Source organism: Prunus dulcis, chromosome 5, assembly GCF_902201215.1.
Source record: "Prunus dulcis chromosome 5, ALMONDv2, whole genome shotgun sequence".
Lineage (NCBI taxonomy): Eukaryota > Viridiplantae > Streptophyta > Magnoliopsida > Rosales > Rosaceae > Prunus > Prunus dulcis.
Genome location: NC_047654.1, coordinates 10,168,238 through 10,184,656, shown reverse-complemented (window position 1 = coordinate 10,184,656; position 16,419 = coordinate 10,168,238). Strand labels below are relative to the sequence as shown.

The 16,419-nt window shown below is 36.6% G+C and overlaps 4 protein-coding genes and 2 non-coding genes across 9 annotated transcripts; 4 read left to right on the top strand and 2 right to left on the bottom strand.

Moving 5' to 3' along the window:
* Positions 1-636: 636 nt before the first annotated feature.
* On the top strand, positions 637-2,409 carry LOC117627907 (beta-carotene 3-hydroxylase 1, chloroplastic-like). 2 transcript variants are annotated; one of them, XM_034360217.1, is made up of 7 exons: positions 637-1,109; positions 1,194-1,253; positions 1,351-1,422; positions 1,517-1,651; positions 1,807-1,932; positions 2,050-2,078; positions 2,163-2,409. In XM_034360217.1, exons 1-7 carry the CDS (start codon positions 750-752, stop codon positions 2,167-2,169), a joined length of 789 nt encoding a protein of 262 aa, XP_034216108.1. In that variant the 5' UTR covers positions 637-749; the 3' UTR covers positions 2,170-2,409. The 2 variants fall into 2 exon arrangements, with proteins under 2 accessions (XP_034216108.1, XP_034216107.1); XM_034360216.1 differs by having other exon boundaries at positions 2,022-2,078.
* Positions 2,410-3,746: 1,337 nt separating this feature from the next.
* LOC117628503 lies at positions 3,747-4,284 on the top strand. Its single transcript, XM_034360978.1, has 2 exons — positions 3,747-3,937; positions 4,066-4,284. Exons 1-2 carry the CDS (start codon positions 3,862-3,864, stop codon positions 4,257-4,259), a joined length of 270 nt encoding a protein of 89 aa, XP_034216869.1. The 5' UTR covers positions 3,747-3,861; the 3' UTR covers positions 4,260-4,284.
* Positions 4,278-5,749, bottom strand: LOC117628502. The gene is made up of 6 exons (XM_034360977.1): positions 5,282-5,749; positions 5,084-5,198; positions 4,916-4,997; positions 4,783-4,834; positions 4,591-4,645; positions 4,278-4,472 (listed from the first exon to the last, which is right to left on the bottom strand). The coding sequence occupies exons 1-6, from the start codon at positions 5,660-5,662 to the stop codon at positions 4,306-4,308; spliced, it is 852 nt and encodes a 283-aa protein (XP_034216868.1). The 5' UTR covers positions 5,663-5,749; the 3' UTR covers positions 4,278-4,305.
* A 1,309-nt stretch (positions 5,750-7,058) lies between these two features.
* LOC117627036 (pentatricopeptide repeat-containing protein At2g13600-like) lies at positions 7,059-11,456 on the bottom strand. Of its 3 annotated transcripts, none has more exons than XM_034358907.1 (3): positions 8,827-11,456; positions 7,569-8,179; positions 7,059-7,412 (listed from the first exon to the last, which is right to left on the bottom strand). In XM_034358907.1, the coding sequence occupies exon 1, from the start codon at positions 11,368-11,370 to the stop codon at positions 8,938-8,940; it is 2,433 nt and encodes an 810-aa protein (XP_034214798.1). In that variant the 5' UTR covers positions 11,371-11,456; the 3' UTR covers positions 7,059-7,412; positions 7,569-8,179; positions 8,827-8,937. The 3 variants fall into 3 exon arrangements, with proteins under 3 accessions (XP_034214798.1, XP_034214799.1, XP_034214797.1); XM_034358908.1 differs by having other exon boundaries at positions 7,569-7,655; XM_034358906.1 differs by having other exon boundaries at positions 7,569-11,456.
* Positions 11,457-14,179: 2,723 nt separating this feature from the next.
* TRNAL-UAA lies at positions 14,180-14,262 on the top strand. The gene has a single exon. It is a non-coding gene; the product is annotated as a tRNA-Leu (tRNA).
* A 1,125-nt stretch (positions 14,263-15,387) lies between these two features.
* TRNAL-UAA lies at positions 15,388-15,470 on the top strand. The gene has a single exon. It is a non-coding gene; the product is annotated as a tRNA-Leu (tRNA).
* The last annotated feature ends 949 nt before the right edge of the window (positions 15,471-16,419 follow it).

Below are 16,419 nucleotides of genomic sequence, written 5' to 3'. Positions count from 1 at the left end.
GGTTTTTGGTTAACCTGATTTTTTTGGCCCAATTCAGCTCGATTTTTCGGTTTAAATACCCACCCCCTAGTTTAAACCAAAACGAATGAATGAGGGAAAAAATACTAACAAAAGCACCTGCTAAAAATACTAAATATACAACAGAATAGGTACTACTTCGGCAAAGTTGTTGAGCAGAGCAAGAATCTAAATTTTGTTTACCAAAAATGTGTTTGATTTCTAAACTGAAAATGGAAAGAACCTCTCCATCCTTACACTCTAAAATGGTTCAATTAGATTATTGCATGCATTTTTTTTTCCTTTTCTTTTCTAAAGCACTCTCAAACCACTAAAACCCATGGAGAGAAGATTGTTCGACCGAAAAAAAACATGGAGAGAAGATTGTGAAATATGTTTTTAAGTGGTTTTAGGAAGTTAAAGAAAAAACAAGACATCAAAGTCAAGAACTACCAATATTTAATTACAAAAAAGTGTAATTTAGCAAAGAAAAGAGTTTTTGCACCCAAAGCAACAAACACCATAGCACCCTTCAACCCCCCCATGATTGCCCAGAAATAGAAAGTCCCTTCAGTAACAAAACTCAGCCATTTAAAATGGCTGAAGCTGCCTCATGTGCCCCTGTCCTGTGCACCTAAACTTCCTTTTGTCCCATTTCCCGTATTTTCCTCAACCCTTGTAAATTCAAGCTTCGATCTTTCTTTCATTGCCAAGCTGTTTGCTTTGAACTCCAAGCTTGGAGCTTTTTTCCCATGGCTGCTTCCTCAGTCACTGCAACATACAATTTCGGCCCAAAAACTCTCCTTGCTCGAAAACCCATCTCCAAAACAATCCCCTCTTCTGTTTTAACTTCCTCAACAGCAACCCACCTGAAGAAGAAGAGATGGAACGTTCTGCGCTTGGCTATGGTAAAGAAAACAGAGAAGGATCATAAGCTACAAGAAGAGACGAACACAGAGAGGTGGACTGTGATAACACCACGTGTGGCACAGAGATTGGAGAGAAAGAGATCAGAGAGAAACACCTACCTTGTTGCTGCAATCATGTCCAGCCTTGGAGTCACTTCAGCTGCCGCCATGGCTGTATATTACAGATTCTCTTGGCAAACAGAAGTAATGAAAATTAATTAAATTCTATTTCTTTATTTATTTGTTGTTTTTCTTGACATGGGTTTTGATCAATTTTTTATCAAACAGTTTGGAGAATATATCCTTCCTGAAATGCTGGGTACGTTTGCTCTCTCTGTTGGCTCTGCTGTAAGTAATGAATTATCAAAACCATGGCAATTTGCAAATCTTTGTTTTCCAAGGAAGCTCAAAATTTTGAATTGTTTGCTTTGTGTTTGTTTCAAAGGTGGGAATGGAGTTTTGGGCAAGGTGGGCTCATAGAGCTCTGTGGCATGCTTCACTGTGGGATATGCATGAGGTCAGTTTTATATAAAATTTCCAATTCTAATCTAAATTTTCATAAGGAAGATTGGTTTTGAGGATCTTTTAATTTTGTTTGATTATTTTTGCAGTCTCATCACCAACCTAGGGATGGCCCTTTCGAGCTCAACGATATCTTTGCCATAATCAATGTTGTTCCTGCAATTGCTCTTCTCTCTTATGGTTTCTTCAACACGGGTTTGTTTCCAGGACTCTGTTTTGGTGCTGTAAGTATTTCCCAAATATATAATAATTTACCCGTACTTAACATCAATAGTATTGTAGATCGATATCCGGTATCAGTCAATCACTTTCTTATGAAAGAAAAACTAGAAAAATAGTTAGTTAACCAAGTTTTTTTGTTTGTTTGTTTTGGGTACAGGGATTAGGAATAACAACTTTTGGGATGGCTTACATGTTTGTGCATGATGGTCTCGTGCACCGTAGATTTCCAGTTGGGCCAATCGCAGACGTCCCTTATTTACAAAAAGTTGCTGCAGCCCATTATGTAAATTACTCTGATTTTCTTTGCCCATTTTGTGTTCTTGACATTGCCATTCTTTTTCGGTTTTGATTATTTCTTCTGAAATTGAATAGCTTCATCACTCTTGCATATTGAATGGAGTGCCATATGGGTTGTTCTTGGGACCTAAGGTAAAATATTCAAGCCTCTCTTGCTTTGAAACAAAGGTTCTTAATTTCCAATGAAGTAGTAATTGTTTGATATGATGTATGTAGGAAATAGAGGAGGTTGGGGGCATGGAAGAATTGGAAAAGGAAGTCCAGCGCAGAACTAAGAAATCCAAAAGTTGATATTATTTGTTTGAATTTTCTGAATTTTAAATACTAGTGATTGCTTCATTTTGTCGAAGCTCGTAGAAAGGGAGTGAGAGACTTCTTCAAACCAGCAACCGCAGACGTGCAAGAAAGTGCTCAAGGACAAATATTGTCGCCGTGTAGGAACCTATCCACCATCAAAATTGGCTAAAAGCTCCTAAATATGTAAATCTAATTAAGAAAATTTCAATACTTAAAATTCTTTTGTTCTTCAATCATCTCATCCAAAGAACACCAATGCATAAGATGTGAAGCTCAAGTAACTATTTGTTTAGTAGTATTTTTGTTCTCAAATCTCGCTTCCATCGTTGATTAAAAAAATATAACAGAACTTAGAAAATGATTATAACATCTTGCCGGTACATATATGCATTAATTGTAAGTAATGGCCTATGTTTAGGTCACATGAATATTGTTTCTACTTGTTTTAAATGCTAAGTCGTTTGCCATCATTTTTTAAGATTTTGAAATCCAAAGTAACCTAACAATTCGTACAAACTTAACTTAAACGGTCGAACAAACTAAAAATTATAGTTATTTATCACAAGCTGTCATCTATTGAACTATTATAATAAACTTGATAAAATGAAATCTAATATACAGGTGAGTGGCTCTGCTAACACCACCGAAGTCTTTTATGATAAAACTTATTATTTGTTTGGAGTTTACAGGTGATTAAGTTGGATTTTACATATGTGAGAAGTAGTTGTAATTGTTAGGCAGAAGATTTTAATTTCATGGAAATTAACATCCTTGTTGTATATTATGTGCTGCTTCTAAGTTGGCATATATTTACTGTATAACATATTAGATATATAACTACTAGCTTGAAAAACTTAGTTGTCAAGACTCTGTAGTACACCTAGTTGCAGTCAGACTCTACATCCTGCAAACCAACAAAAAGAAATGAAGTAGGAATCGAGTTTAAGACCACTTATAAAGAATATCATGTTAAACCATCGCTAACCGTAAAACTATTAAACTTTCATAAAATTGACCAACAATTAGTTCTCTACGATTCTTTGCAGGATCCATGTCTCCATCAACAATAGGTCATGGGGAGCACTGGCTTGCTACCAAACTTGCTATTCTGAAATATACACCAAAATGCCTCTACCCAACCATACTTTTGTTTGGGCTCCATCAATGCCTACTTACATTTTTCGCTTTTGCATTTGCTCTAAATTGAGTTCAACGATCTAACCACATGCGCAACTCCCTCTTTCATGATATAAACGACGCGTCGTTTCTTCAAAGAAACCCACAATGGGTTTTTTTCCCTATTTTAATTGTACGCGTGGCGATCATTGAGTGGGGATCATCAGTATACGGATGATTTTTCCACCGAAACGTGAAAACTCCCGAAGCTTCCACATCTTCTGGAACTGTCTAGCCCAAAAAAGCAAAAAATCATCTGGAACTTAACGTGTTTAGTGTACTCTGTTTATGTCTCTTCGTTTGTTGTTGCAGAGCAACTGAGGCACCACAGGTACGGATCAAACTCAATCCATCAGCACCCTAACCAAATAATCTTTGGTGTTTTTAAGATTACAAGGTGTGTTGGGTTTGTTTGAATTGATCACAAAAAAGTAGAGCCTACATGCGTGGATTAGCTGCCTTGTCCCCTGCAAAGATCAAGTTGTTCAAACAAGCCTACCCTATGAAAGGGTCATGGGGTAATTTACACCCTCCTCCTCTCCTCTCTCTTTATGCTTTTAATATAGTTAATAACTTATAAATTTATAATTGTATAGCATTACAAGTTCTTGATCTGATTAATATGATACACTGTAATTAATTATAGGTACTGTGGCCACTTCAACACCAAAGAGACAAGGGAACAATATTGATCCTGGCGAAGGAGGACTTGTTGCGAAACAGAAAACCGAACCAATTGTCGCCTTCAGCAGGCCTCCGCCCCTTCCACCGGTTTTCGGACCATTGGTTCTTCTCTCTCTGCTAGAAACGTGGTGGAATCGCGATAACAATGATGACTAAAAGGTGATTTATCTGTCCTTCTAACGCTGGCATTGTCTGATCCTCTCTACTTGAAGAAAAACTTTGCAATGTAAAGCACAATGAAGTATGCATAGCTGAGCAGTCGAGCTGCAAGGTTCCAAAGCCTTAAGTAGCTGTCTACAAGTGGTGCGAAAAGTATTGTGTATATCTTCCATAACCATTGAAAAACGATATGAGGACTCTTTAGGAACCCTGCAGGAGACATATCTTGATGTTATGTCATGCTGTGATATATATATATATATATATATATATATTTATATATATAAGATGGTTAAGGTTTTGAAATTTTTAGTTAAATTCGGCTTACATTCGGTAGTTTTTGGGAAACCATCGAAGAGTGTAGTCACTGTCTTTAACAGACTCTGAATTGCTCCACAGGGACAAACACATAATGAACAAAATCGAATGGTCAATAATATTCACTTTATTATTATTATTATTTTCTTATTGTGATGATAGAGGCCAAAGGATTCTTTCTGACAGTAGTTGGCAGACTTACCAGCACTACAGTTCCTGGTTTGATTGGTGATTCAATGACAATTTGGGCTTTCCTGTAGACAATCAGAATCAGTTAGGCATTGTTCATCTTTAATAGAATGCGAAGCCAAAGAAATACATTTGTCTTTCTGTACTTGAGTATTATTTTTTCCCCTTTTTGGGAGAATTCAAAGAAGCTGCAGCCTCGGGTGTAGGGGATCTGTTTGTCTTTCCATTCTGCAATACAAAACATAACCCAGTTTGAAGATGCACAAGATATGTAATGTAACTAGATTTATTTCAGGTGGAGTGAGTACACATACCCATGTGCCAGTTTGCTGCTCCTATAAGCTCATCTCCTTCGCACACGTGTTGTATGCAGAACTTGACATTTTGACCCATGCCTGTAATCAGCCGTTCAAAAAAATTCATTACCTCCTGCATAGAATGCAATTTAGGTTATGTTAGTTGCAAGGAAAACTATGATCTTGTTGTTGTCAAGATGAACAAAGATCATTGACCTTTTTGCCCTGTAATGGTGTGTTAAAAGAGCATTCTTCAATGTAGCAGCCTTCTGAGATGTAATCACCCAGTTGCTTTAAGTTTTTCTCATTGATGCATTTGTAGAATTTCTTGATTGTGGCTGATGGGGAAGGAGAACTTGGATATATGCCTGAGCTTCTCTGTGCTGCTGCCATGACAGGAAAGAGCCTGTGGTCATTTAACTGTTTATTTTCTGCCTTCTTTTTCACGTAGATGCAATGTTGCAGAGCATCTCTCTCGTTCTGCTCAAATTGGCATGTTCTTTTAATGGCCATGGAACTAATGGCTGGCCCTGTCATTGGTTTGAGGCACATTCTCTGACTTGGTGTTTTGCCTGAGAAATTGAGAACAATAGCCATTGCCTTCTGCCAAAGTTGAAACAAGAGAGAGACAGCAAACAATTATCATGTAGCATTCATATGTAACAAGGGACTAGTGTGACAGAATAGAGGAAAGAATAAAGGGACATTTGCACCACTACCTTAACCAAGGAATCTCCACATGGTTTTAGTTCCATTAGATTGCTTTGCCTATATTTGTGCCTTGGTATGAAATCTAAGTATCACCACATCAGGCATCACCCGGGTTTTGCTAGTAATAGTGAATCATATTTTTTTCCCCAGGATATAGCATTGAAGCATCGCAACGAGTCGATAAAAATAAAATTATTTGTATCAGAGTTATTGATTATATTGTTCATCATATTGAATTTACTTTGTCGATGTGACCAACAAAGTACTAGGCATAAAATGTGAAATAAATACTAGATAGTTGTGCCACGTTGTTCAATGGGGATATATTGGCAACCCTATGTACACAGTGTCACACTTGTTATAATTAGCAATTCTCTATGTGTAGATGTTTATATGTTCCAAGACGTTTAATAAATTGGAATTCAAAATGGAATCCTTGCTGCTTGAATTGATTGACGTTGTATATATCGGCAAAAGAAATATATATAAGCCGGCCAAACCAAACCCTACCACAACCCTAACCTATTGCACGATTGCAGCAAGATGTGGAGGATTAAGAAGCATGACAGGGAATTGCATGGGCCTAGATACCCCTATGTATGCCTAGATGCCCTAACTTCATAGGGGCTTAGGTCTTGCCATCTTGGAAATCAATCATTCTGCATTTGTTTACTGAAAAATGAAAATACAGTCTGAAATTAGTTGGACATGGTTGGTTGGGAGCCCTTAGTTGCCGATTGTAATGTGTTCTTCCCCAAAATATGTCATCTCTATAATCATATGGTTGTTAGGGCACAACTATATGCCGACATATTCATAGCTTACATAATATGATGAGAAAATTATCAAACTGTTTGACATTGTTAATCAAAATCACTGCTTCAGTTGAATTTTGTCTGAAATTTTAGATTGCCAATCCACAGTACATGTCAAACTTTTGATAAAGACGTTCGTCTAAAAATAAAATAAAATTTTGATAAAGACGCCTTAATACTATCTTGAGTAAAAGACTTAAGTTCGAATTTTTCACTCCCTACACATCCGTAATTAAGAATGCAAATGTACATATTTATATATAAAAGACAAGGTACGCTTTGTTTTTTGTACAAAAGGACAAAATAAACTTTACAAGTTAAATAATCCTGCATGATGATTCACTGATTCAGGGCACATGTTTGAGAGATAGAACCAAAGCGAAGAGGAAACTTCTTTCTTCTGTTTTTTCCTCTTCTTTTTTTTTTTTTTGGTTTCTGCAGGCTACGCTGAAAACAGGGTACTGAAGCACAAGCATATGTGAAGTATTTCATACAGCAGCATAACCTAAAAAAAAATTTCTATACATAATCTCTGTCTAAAGTGGATCTTCTCACTATTTTCCATTTTTGATATAATAAGGAACAATTATAGTAAAAGGAATGAGCATGAATAACAGTCACAATCTTCATCATTTTCATCTTTCTCTCTCTCTCTCTCTCACTTGACTTTTTCCTAGGGGATCAATCTACTCAACCATGTGATACAACAACACACATATTCAAATAATTCGACCAAAAAACAAACATATTCAAATAATAGAACAAGATAGCTTCACCTCTAGGTAGTAGAATGGCCGTTTGACATTTCCAAGAAGGTCTCCCTGAAAACAAGGACATTCATTAGAAGAAAACAATTTACAAATGTACATGAATGGATTATGCTCTGCTCCCTGTTATCCGCACAACATGCCTTTAAATTATATAATCATCTGTTAACATGGACAAAAACATAATATAAAAAACCATTAAATTCTTACCACTGTTTTAAAGTCTGTCTTCCCCTAGTCCTTTCAGCATATCCACTAAAGAAAACCGGGGACCAGCCTCAAGGTCCACCAGAGCTCCTACATAACCCGCACGTGTTCAAGTTAAGACAAGCTCAAACCAATCATTTGCATTAAACTATGGATAATACTCTTAATCAATCATAATCAGTCACCAAATCATCACAAAAATTTATATTGTCTCAAGTTGAGATGAAAAGAATCTCTGTACAGCCAGACAATCTCGCTGGCATGCCCCCTAACAAACACCAGTCTGAAAAAGCTTGTTTCTAGCCTTCTCTGATCTTCCCGGATCAATCCACCCCCATCCTTTGATGATACAATGAGCTCTATATAAACTCCCAACCAATGCCACACTATCCACATCCATCAAACAAAAAAGCAGTCTTAAAGCAAAAAAGAAAAGAAAAGAAAATTCGACATTTCCTCAAATCACAAAATGAATAGCAAGGTCTCTGGTGTTCCTGCAGCTGAAATTGCCAAAAGCTTCAGAAGCAGAAAGCCTCTTCCAAAGCGGGGACAGATAAAATCAAGAATAGCTGCAAATGCCATTCATTCCATAGTCTCTGTGCTCTCCAAAGCCTCTTCAGATCGCAAACAGCGCAGCAGGAAAACCCATTTTTAGTGAGAGCAAGATCAGTAGAAATTGTAGATTCATATCATTTTCTAAAAATGTATGATCAGTTGATCACTGCCTTCTTAATTTATTTAGCTCTTCTTATATCATTTTGTTTTTCTTATTCCGTTCAAGCTCAATTGATAGTTTCTAGTCTCATATAGCAATTTACTGGGGAAAAGAAAGAAGAAGAAAAAAACAATAAATTGACAGGGAAATGGCTTTCACGAGTGGCAAAGATTATACAACAGAAACCAACACTCAAGCATATTTTCGTGTCAAAGATGCTAAATTCATTTGTAGTTTTAAACACTTACAAGGCCACAATTCACAATGTTAGCAGAACATGACGATATTATAAGTTTGATTGTTATACTCTTAACTGTTGAAGCAACGGAAAATAACCTCGGAAAGCAGGTTAATAATTGTTTATGCAATCCATAACCAAGAACCGAGAATTGATGAGCAATGTTATATAGAGATTGGAGGTGGTGCAAACAAAAAGGAAGAAGACGTGCATATTTGGATAAAATAGTAAAACCTCGCAATATGGTCTAATACTAATACTAAACGCAAGAGCATATATGACTGGACTTCATAAATTGAAAAACCAACCTGATTAGATGGCAAGTACTTCACTTGTCAATCCAAAGGATACCGGAAGGGGTAGCCAAGCAAGCAATGTGAATGGCTCAATACTTATGTTTTTACTCTCATGATGTGTTTTTATAAGTCATAGATCATTAAATTTGGACTGTCATTTTCCAATTTTGATGTCACTGACATTTGCCGATACAACCTTATCAGCTCCGTATGTATTTCTTTACTATCACGATGTGATTTGTCGTCAGCTAAAAAGTAATGAAGCAATCCTCCAACTTGAAGCCAACTAGAACCAGGCTCTTTGTAGACTATTTTTTCCTTCATTTCCTTTCTCACTTTTCCAACAGCACTCCACATACCAGCTGAGGCATAGAGATTTGAAAGCAAAATATAAGCAGATTCATTGTCAGGCTCCAACTCAAGAAGCTTCTGTGCTGCGACTCTCCCCATGTCCATGTTTTTATGGATGTTACAGGCCGATAGAAGAATCTGCCATATATGAGCATCAGGGCAAATGGGCATTTGATCAATGGTCCTCTTTGCTTCTTCTAGGAGTCCAAGTCGACTAAGTAGGTCGACCACGGAGGCATAGTGTTCTATATGTGGCATTAGCTCATCACGCTCAAACATTGAGTTTAAGTAACTAAAAGCTTCTTTGACAAGACCTGCGTGGCAACATGAAGTAAGAACTCCCAGGTAAGTTATATGATCTGGTTTTACTCCAAACTTAGACATCTTGTTGAATAGTTCCGAAACTTCATCATGAAAACCATGTTGAGCATATCCCATCACCATCGCATTCCAAGAAGCCAAATTGTTTGTGGAAGCATGTCTAAACACCTTCTCTGCGTCGCCTATGCTTCCACACTTACAATAAACGTCAATAATAGCGCTTTCAACAAAGCTCCCTTGATCAAATCCAGTTTTAAGAGCCAGGGAGTGAATCACTCTTCCCTGTTCCAACTCTGTTATAGCACCGCAAGCTTTAAGGACAGTACTGAAAGTTGAACTGTCCACTTCAAGTTTCAAGCCCCTCGAGATATGGAACAAATTGATAGCATCAGCATGACAACCAGAACGGACAAAACTAGTTGCCATTGCATTAAGAAGTACCAAATTTATCTTGTTAATATCATAAAATATCCTTTTTGATTCATCAATCCAATTGCATTTCCCGTATGTCACTATCAAGCAAGCCACCACACGATCATCCACCATGAACCCAATTTTGATCACATGTGAATGGATTTGCATTGCCAGCCTTGGGGAATTCAAGTTGGAGGCGACTTCAAGAAGGCTAGCCACAGTATACCCATTAGGCTGTAATGAGATATCACGCATGCAACGAAGTACCTCCAAAGCCTGAGTAACAAGTCCATTCTCAGAATATCCAGCAATCAAAGAATTCCATGAGACAGAATCTCGGCAAACCATATCATCAAATATGGACCTAGCATCACCAATCTGCTCACACTTCCCATACATGGATATTAACACATTGCCAACAGAAACCACCCATAAATACCCCAGCTTCTGACAAAGTGCTTGGATTTGCTTACCGGGATTTAACATCCCCAGCCCTACAATGGCTGACAATACATTTATAATTGTATATTCATTTACCTTCAAATCCCCAGAGTGCAAAATTTTGAACAGTTCTAAAGCTTCCACACCATCAGAAGCAGCTCCTATCCTTTCAGTCCAAGAAACAACATCTGGGTCAGTAATTTCATCGAAAACCTTTGCGGCATTCTGCTTATTCCCACACCTAGAATACATATTCATAATTGCATTACTCAAATGAACTGAACACCCCCGTAAAAATCCCATTTTGACACCAACCCCATGAACCTGTTCCCCCTCTTTCTCATCAAACAATGCACTAAGCACAGCAGTCAAGCTAAACTCATTCAATTCCAAACCCAAACCGCTCATCTCCACAAAAGCCTCCCTACCCTTTTCAAACTCACAACTCCAAACATACCCAGAAACCATAGCAGTCCAAACCACATTGTCCACAACCAAACACTCCCTAAAACACTTCTCAGCCGACCGAACATCCCCATTCCTCATATAATTCTCAACCAACCCACTAACCACAAAACCTCCATAGCCAAGCCCCAACCTCAAACAAACCCCATGGGCAATCTCATTCTCTTCCAAACCATCACAAGCCTTCACCAAAGAACTCAATGTAAAAGCATCAGGCCTGAGACCCACATGCCTCAACCGATCAAAGAGATCGAAAACGGGTCCGGGTGGGCCGGAGCGGGCCAACCCAGCAATGAGGGCGTTGTAAGAGACTGTATCCGGGTCAGGGGTGTCGTTGAGGAACTGAAGGGCGTGATAAAAGAGACCCAATTTGGCAAATTGGGAAATGACAGCTGAGGCGAGGAAGGGGTCGAGGCGGTGACCCGACTTAAGAAAAAGAGCGTAGGTTTGGTTTGTGAGAAATGGATTGAGAGGTGAGGTTGATGTGGAGGCTTGGAGGGCTTCTGGGTAGAGACCTTGACGCAGTAAGGCTCTGATAGGTTGGTGTACGATGAGTTTCTTCATTCATGGTTTTGCTGAAAATGAAGCTTCCTCTGCTTTTGCGTCCAGAGATTTCTTCATTCCCGCTAAAAAGCGTTGATGTATCGAAAAGAAAGAATGGTGGGCTTTTCTTTTCTACGAAGCCCTGGTTTTTTGGGCCAAAGCCTTATATGTAAAGCTTGCAACTTTCCTTTTTCTTTTAATTTTTATTTTAGAACAAAAAGTATTATCTACATCTGAGAAAATATATAAAGCAAAAAGTAGAGAATTGTGAAACATTCAAAATATCATAAATGCCCTTAGTTAATCCAAACATTAAGAATTGAAATTATTAATTAAATGAGAATAATATGGTAAATTCATTTTTTTTTATATTAACAAAATTAAAATTAAAAACAAAATCAGATAATATGTCATACTTTTATGAAACATAACTATCGATGTTATCTTTTCTTAATTATAAAAATAAAATTATTTATTTTTTTAAAAAAAAAAACACATGTGCCCGGGGCTAGTACATATCTATAGAAATTGGAGTTAGTAAATTAGTAAATATTGACCACCTTGTTGACCAATATCCACCTTTGTGAATTGTAATTTATATTATCTACAACTGGTTTTACGTAAAGAATTAGTGTTGTAATTGAGGTTGTGGAGTCGGATCCACATTTATAATAGAGATGATCAGTACAGATAATAGAGTCGGATTATCTGTGTCTTCAGCACCCTTCACTTCCAATCAAAGTTGTCCTTTTAATGGACCACTTGGATTATAAGGCAAGAATGGCCATGAAAAAGAAGATTTATATCCATTAACCACATCCCACTGTCAAGTTTGTTGATGTTATCAGAATTAAAAACCCAAAACAAGAATGATATCGGTGGGTAACACGAAATTATGTCAAACAAATGTGTCATTTGGTTGGGCATATAATTTTACTCAAGTGGTGAGATGCAAACCAATCATATCCTTTCTTTCCACTCCTTTGCCTCCCCATTTGAGGAAGGGAAATAAATAGCAATTGATTGGTGGAGTGGAGAATTACTCTTCACCCTCCATTTTGTCAAAGAAATGAAGAGGTGGTGCACTGACTAATGTTGTGAAACTTTCAACCTTATAATCAATGGTGTTTGTGTGTGCGAGAAATTTCCGTTATCTTTAGTTTAAAATATCACTTATAACCATATGGGCTTGTATGCATTTTGGTCATTTTGATTTTATTTTCCCAGAGAAAATTTTGAACCAAACGTTGACTGCAAGAAACTTTTGTTGTTTAACATGTTTCCCGAGACTAGTTTTATTTTTTTGTTTTTTTTTGCTGACCTATATTTGAATTGCATATGTCAGGTTTATTATTATTGAAAAGTATTTTTTGGTTTTACCGTAAACAGTTCCGGCTCATAGTGGTTGCACACTTTATCACTATTTTTTTTTTTACCAAAAAAAAGTATTTTCTGGTCGAAACATAATATATCAAACTGTTCTACAATCATTTTGGTTAAGAAAACAGAAAAACAGAAAAGGCAACAGATTGAGTAGTTCAGTATAAATCCAATTATGCACCCTCCACGGTTATTGCTCCAATTTCATCATTGAGATTTGGTGCTAACAGACCTTTTTGAAGCAAAGTATACTAAATAAGTATGTCACTAGGACAATCCCCTTTATGAGATTGCTTCTTAAAGAATTATGTAATGGTGAAGGTGCATTAATATTCGTTAATGCATTGTGCGCCTCACACGCGCACGAGGCTAAAATCGATAGACAAAGTTATGAATGATGTGGATATTCCTTTTACTGATCATATGGTAATAGAATTTGTGCCCCCCACCATCAACAGTCAATCTTAGGGTTGATGCGCTCAATATCCAGATACAATGTTTACCCACATCATCAACTACTTTCCCACTCACCACCAACAAATGTTCCACAGAAATTCAAAATTGAAGAGGAGAGAGAGGATGCAGAGAGAGAGAGAGAGAGAGAGAGATAAAATAATAAATCGATATAATCATTAAGCTTGCACAGATTCTTCACGGGCATTGTCTTTAGCTCTGTGCAAACTTTTGTTCTTATTTGTTATTTCCTGGATTTTGGTTTCTGCCATTTTGGTCCATGCAGAGCTCAAGGATAGGTTAGATTGTTGTAGAAGAGTGGGGATTTGGTTTTCCTTTGTCCCCATTGATAGAACATACAGGCCGTTATCAGCATTGGAATATATTATGGCAGCCACCCCAACTGACAGATATTCCTACTGCAAAGTGAAGGCAACAAAGATTTGAATGCAATGGCGATTCTTTTGTGCGACTGGTGTATACGGCATCACACTCACAAGGATGGTATCACGAGGGTCATATGATACCAAATTATAAGCTGCTCTAGTCTTTATGAAAGTAGTCGGAGAGTGTCGAGAGTAGGTATTACAGTAGTGGCCTCCCCCTTCCCCCTGCTTGATATTCAAGTTCGAAATTCCAATAAGTTTCTTTACTCCCAATGTAACCAAAAATAAAAAATAAAAAATAGTTGGAGAGTTACGTGATCTGAGATTAATATGGCTTTTAGGGGAAAATCAAACTTCTAATTATATTTTTAAGGCTCAGCTGAAGGACAAACGATGTGATTTGAGTGAGATATGGGAGGGTGCTTTAGTGGTGTTTTGGCTAGCAGCTAGTCTATTCTATTCTATACAATCAGATCTTTGAAAGGCACATTTATTAATTAGGTTTAAATCATTGATTTATCCATTTATTTTTAAAAACATTAACCTTCACTATAAGATTCATAAAAATGAGTGATCCATCATCCACCAAATACGTGTGGGATGGTAACCAAGCTGGTTTGCCCGAGAGGTTAAGGGGGAAGACTTAAGATCTTCTGCACATAAGTGCGCATGGGTTCGAACCCCATAGCCAGCAAATAAAATGGAAGGTTTTTCTTTCTTTTCTTTTTTCTATTTTTTTTGGCGTTAAGCCTTTCTCTATCCTTATTTTTCTTAAATAAATATATCTTATTTTTAAACCGTAACCTAATAATCAGAATCGTTCATTTTTTAACCTTTTTTTTTCCTTGGCAAGAATTATCTATGTAAAAATAATTAAATTGAAAATCCACTTGATTAGCATAATGAGGATAGTAGTTGTAGTTTAGTTTCCGATCATATTATAACGCGAATATTTCAATCCGCTCATTTTCATGTCACTTGAGCTATAAATTGAGAGTTTCTCTTAGTATAAGGAAAATCTCCACGGAGCAAGATTGATTATATTATAAGAGACTTAAAAACAATGTATAATTTTTTCAAAGAGCCAGTCCATATCCAAATATTGATTCTCATTTTTTCTTGTTTGTTTTAGGTTGAGGTTGTGTGGATCAATATGGTTCTTTCTTTCAGCCATGTAATATGTAAGCAGTAGACTAGTAGTTCTACTGCAAAATGAAGGCAACAAAGACTTGAATGCAAACGATTCTTCCGTGCGATTGGTGCATATGGCATCACACTCACATGATGGATGGTGTCATGAATGAGTTATGTGATACCAAAATATAAGCAGGTCTAGTCTTTATCAGGGTAGTCGCACAACTACGTGGTCTGAGTTGTCTGTCTTTAGTAAGGTTTTGGCTAGTAGCTAGTCTATTCTAGACAATAAAATCTTTGAAAGGGTTGTGCTTTAGTATGCGCTATCGCATTTATTAAAGGATAGTGCTTCCCTCCTTGCTCGTAAGGAGGAATTCATTCTTACCTACTAATGTGGCTCAACCACAATATAACACGTCTTTTTTTTCTTTATCATTCTCAAATGTGCATTCTTTTTTCATTTTAATTATTCTTAACAAGAGAGACACGTGTTAGATTGTGACTGAGCCACATCAGTAGGCAAAGAGGAGTTCCTCCTTATGGGTAAGAAGGGAAGCATTATCCTTTATTAATTAGGCATAAATCATTGATTTATTAATTTATTTTCAAAAATCAACCATTTACTATAATATTAATAAAAATGAATGATGCATCATTCACCAAATACATATGGGATGGTATCCAAGCTGGTTTGCCCGAGAGGTTAAGGGGGAAGACTTAAGATCTTCTGCACATAAGTGCGCATGGGTTCGAACCCCATAGCCAGCAAATAAAATGAAAGGTTTTTTTTTTTTTTTTTCTTTCTATTTTTTGGCGTGGAGCCTTTCTCTATCTTTGTTTTTCTCAAATAAAGATATCTTATTTTTAAATCGTAATCTAATTATCAGAATCACTCTATGTAAAAAATGATTAAATTGAAAATCCACTTGATTAACTTTATGAGGATAGTAGTTGTAGTTCAATTTCCAATCATATTATAATGTGAATATTTCATTCCGCTCATCTCATGTCACATGAGCTATAAATTAATAATTTCTCTTACTATAAGAAAAATCTCCACGAAGCAAAGATTGATTATATTATAGAAGACTAAAAAATAGTGTATAATTTTTGTGTGATGAGAAATCTCCACAAGCAAGATCAATTTTTTGTACCACATGTCCCTAGTAAACAAGTTGAAGGTTGCAAAACGTCAATGTGGTGGAATTGTCTTCCAAGAACTCTGAAACCATCAAAGTCAACATAGCTTAGCAGATACGTGATAGAATAGTAGGAGCACTATATTTTATGCATGTAAAGGGACTAAAATTGTATGTTACGGAAAAATATTCACTCTCATTGATTTTTTTATACGAGCGATATTATGTATTAAATTAATTTAAATTATACGAAAGGATATTTAAACTCAGGTACAGAGTGAAGAGCACATTCGCTCTAACCAACCTAATTAAGCCCATATCTACTCATTGTCACAACTTAGATTGTCGGATTTGCACTAAACTTAATTAGCAGTGTATTAGGCTCAATTAGTTTTTATCTCTTCTACATGTTTCATAAAATCCTATTGCATTATGGTATTCACAAATATAAAGTCAACCATTAATTTTACAATATACTAGGCATTATTTCCCTGCCAGTTTTGTACATGGTAAAAATGTGCACTGAATTCCGTTACTAAGAGTGTACTTGGTAAAGAGTCAGTGCGGGGTTCAAATTT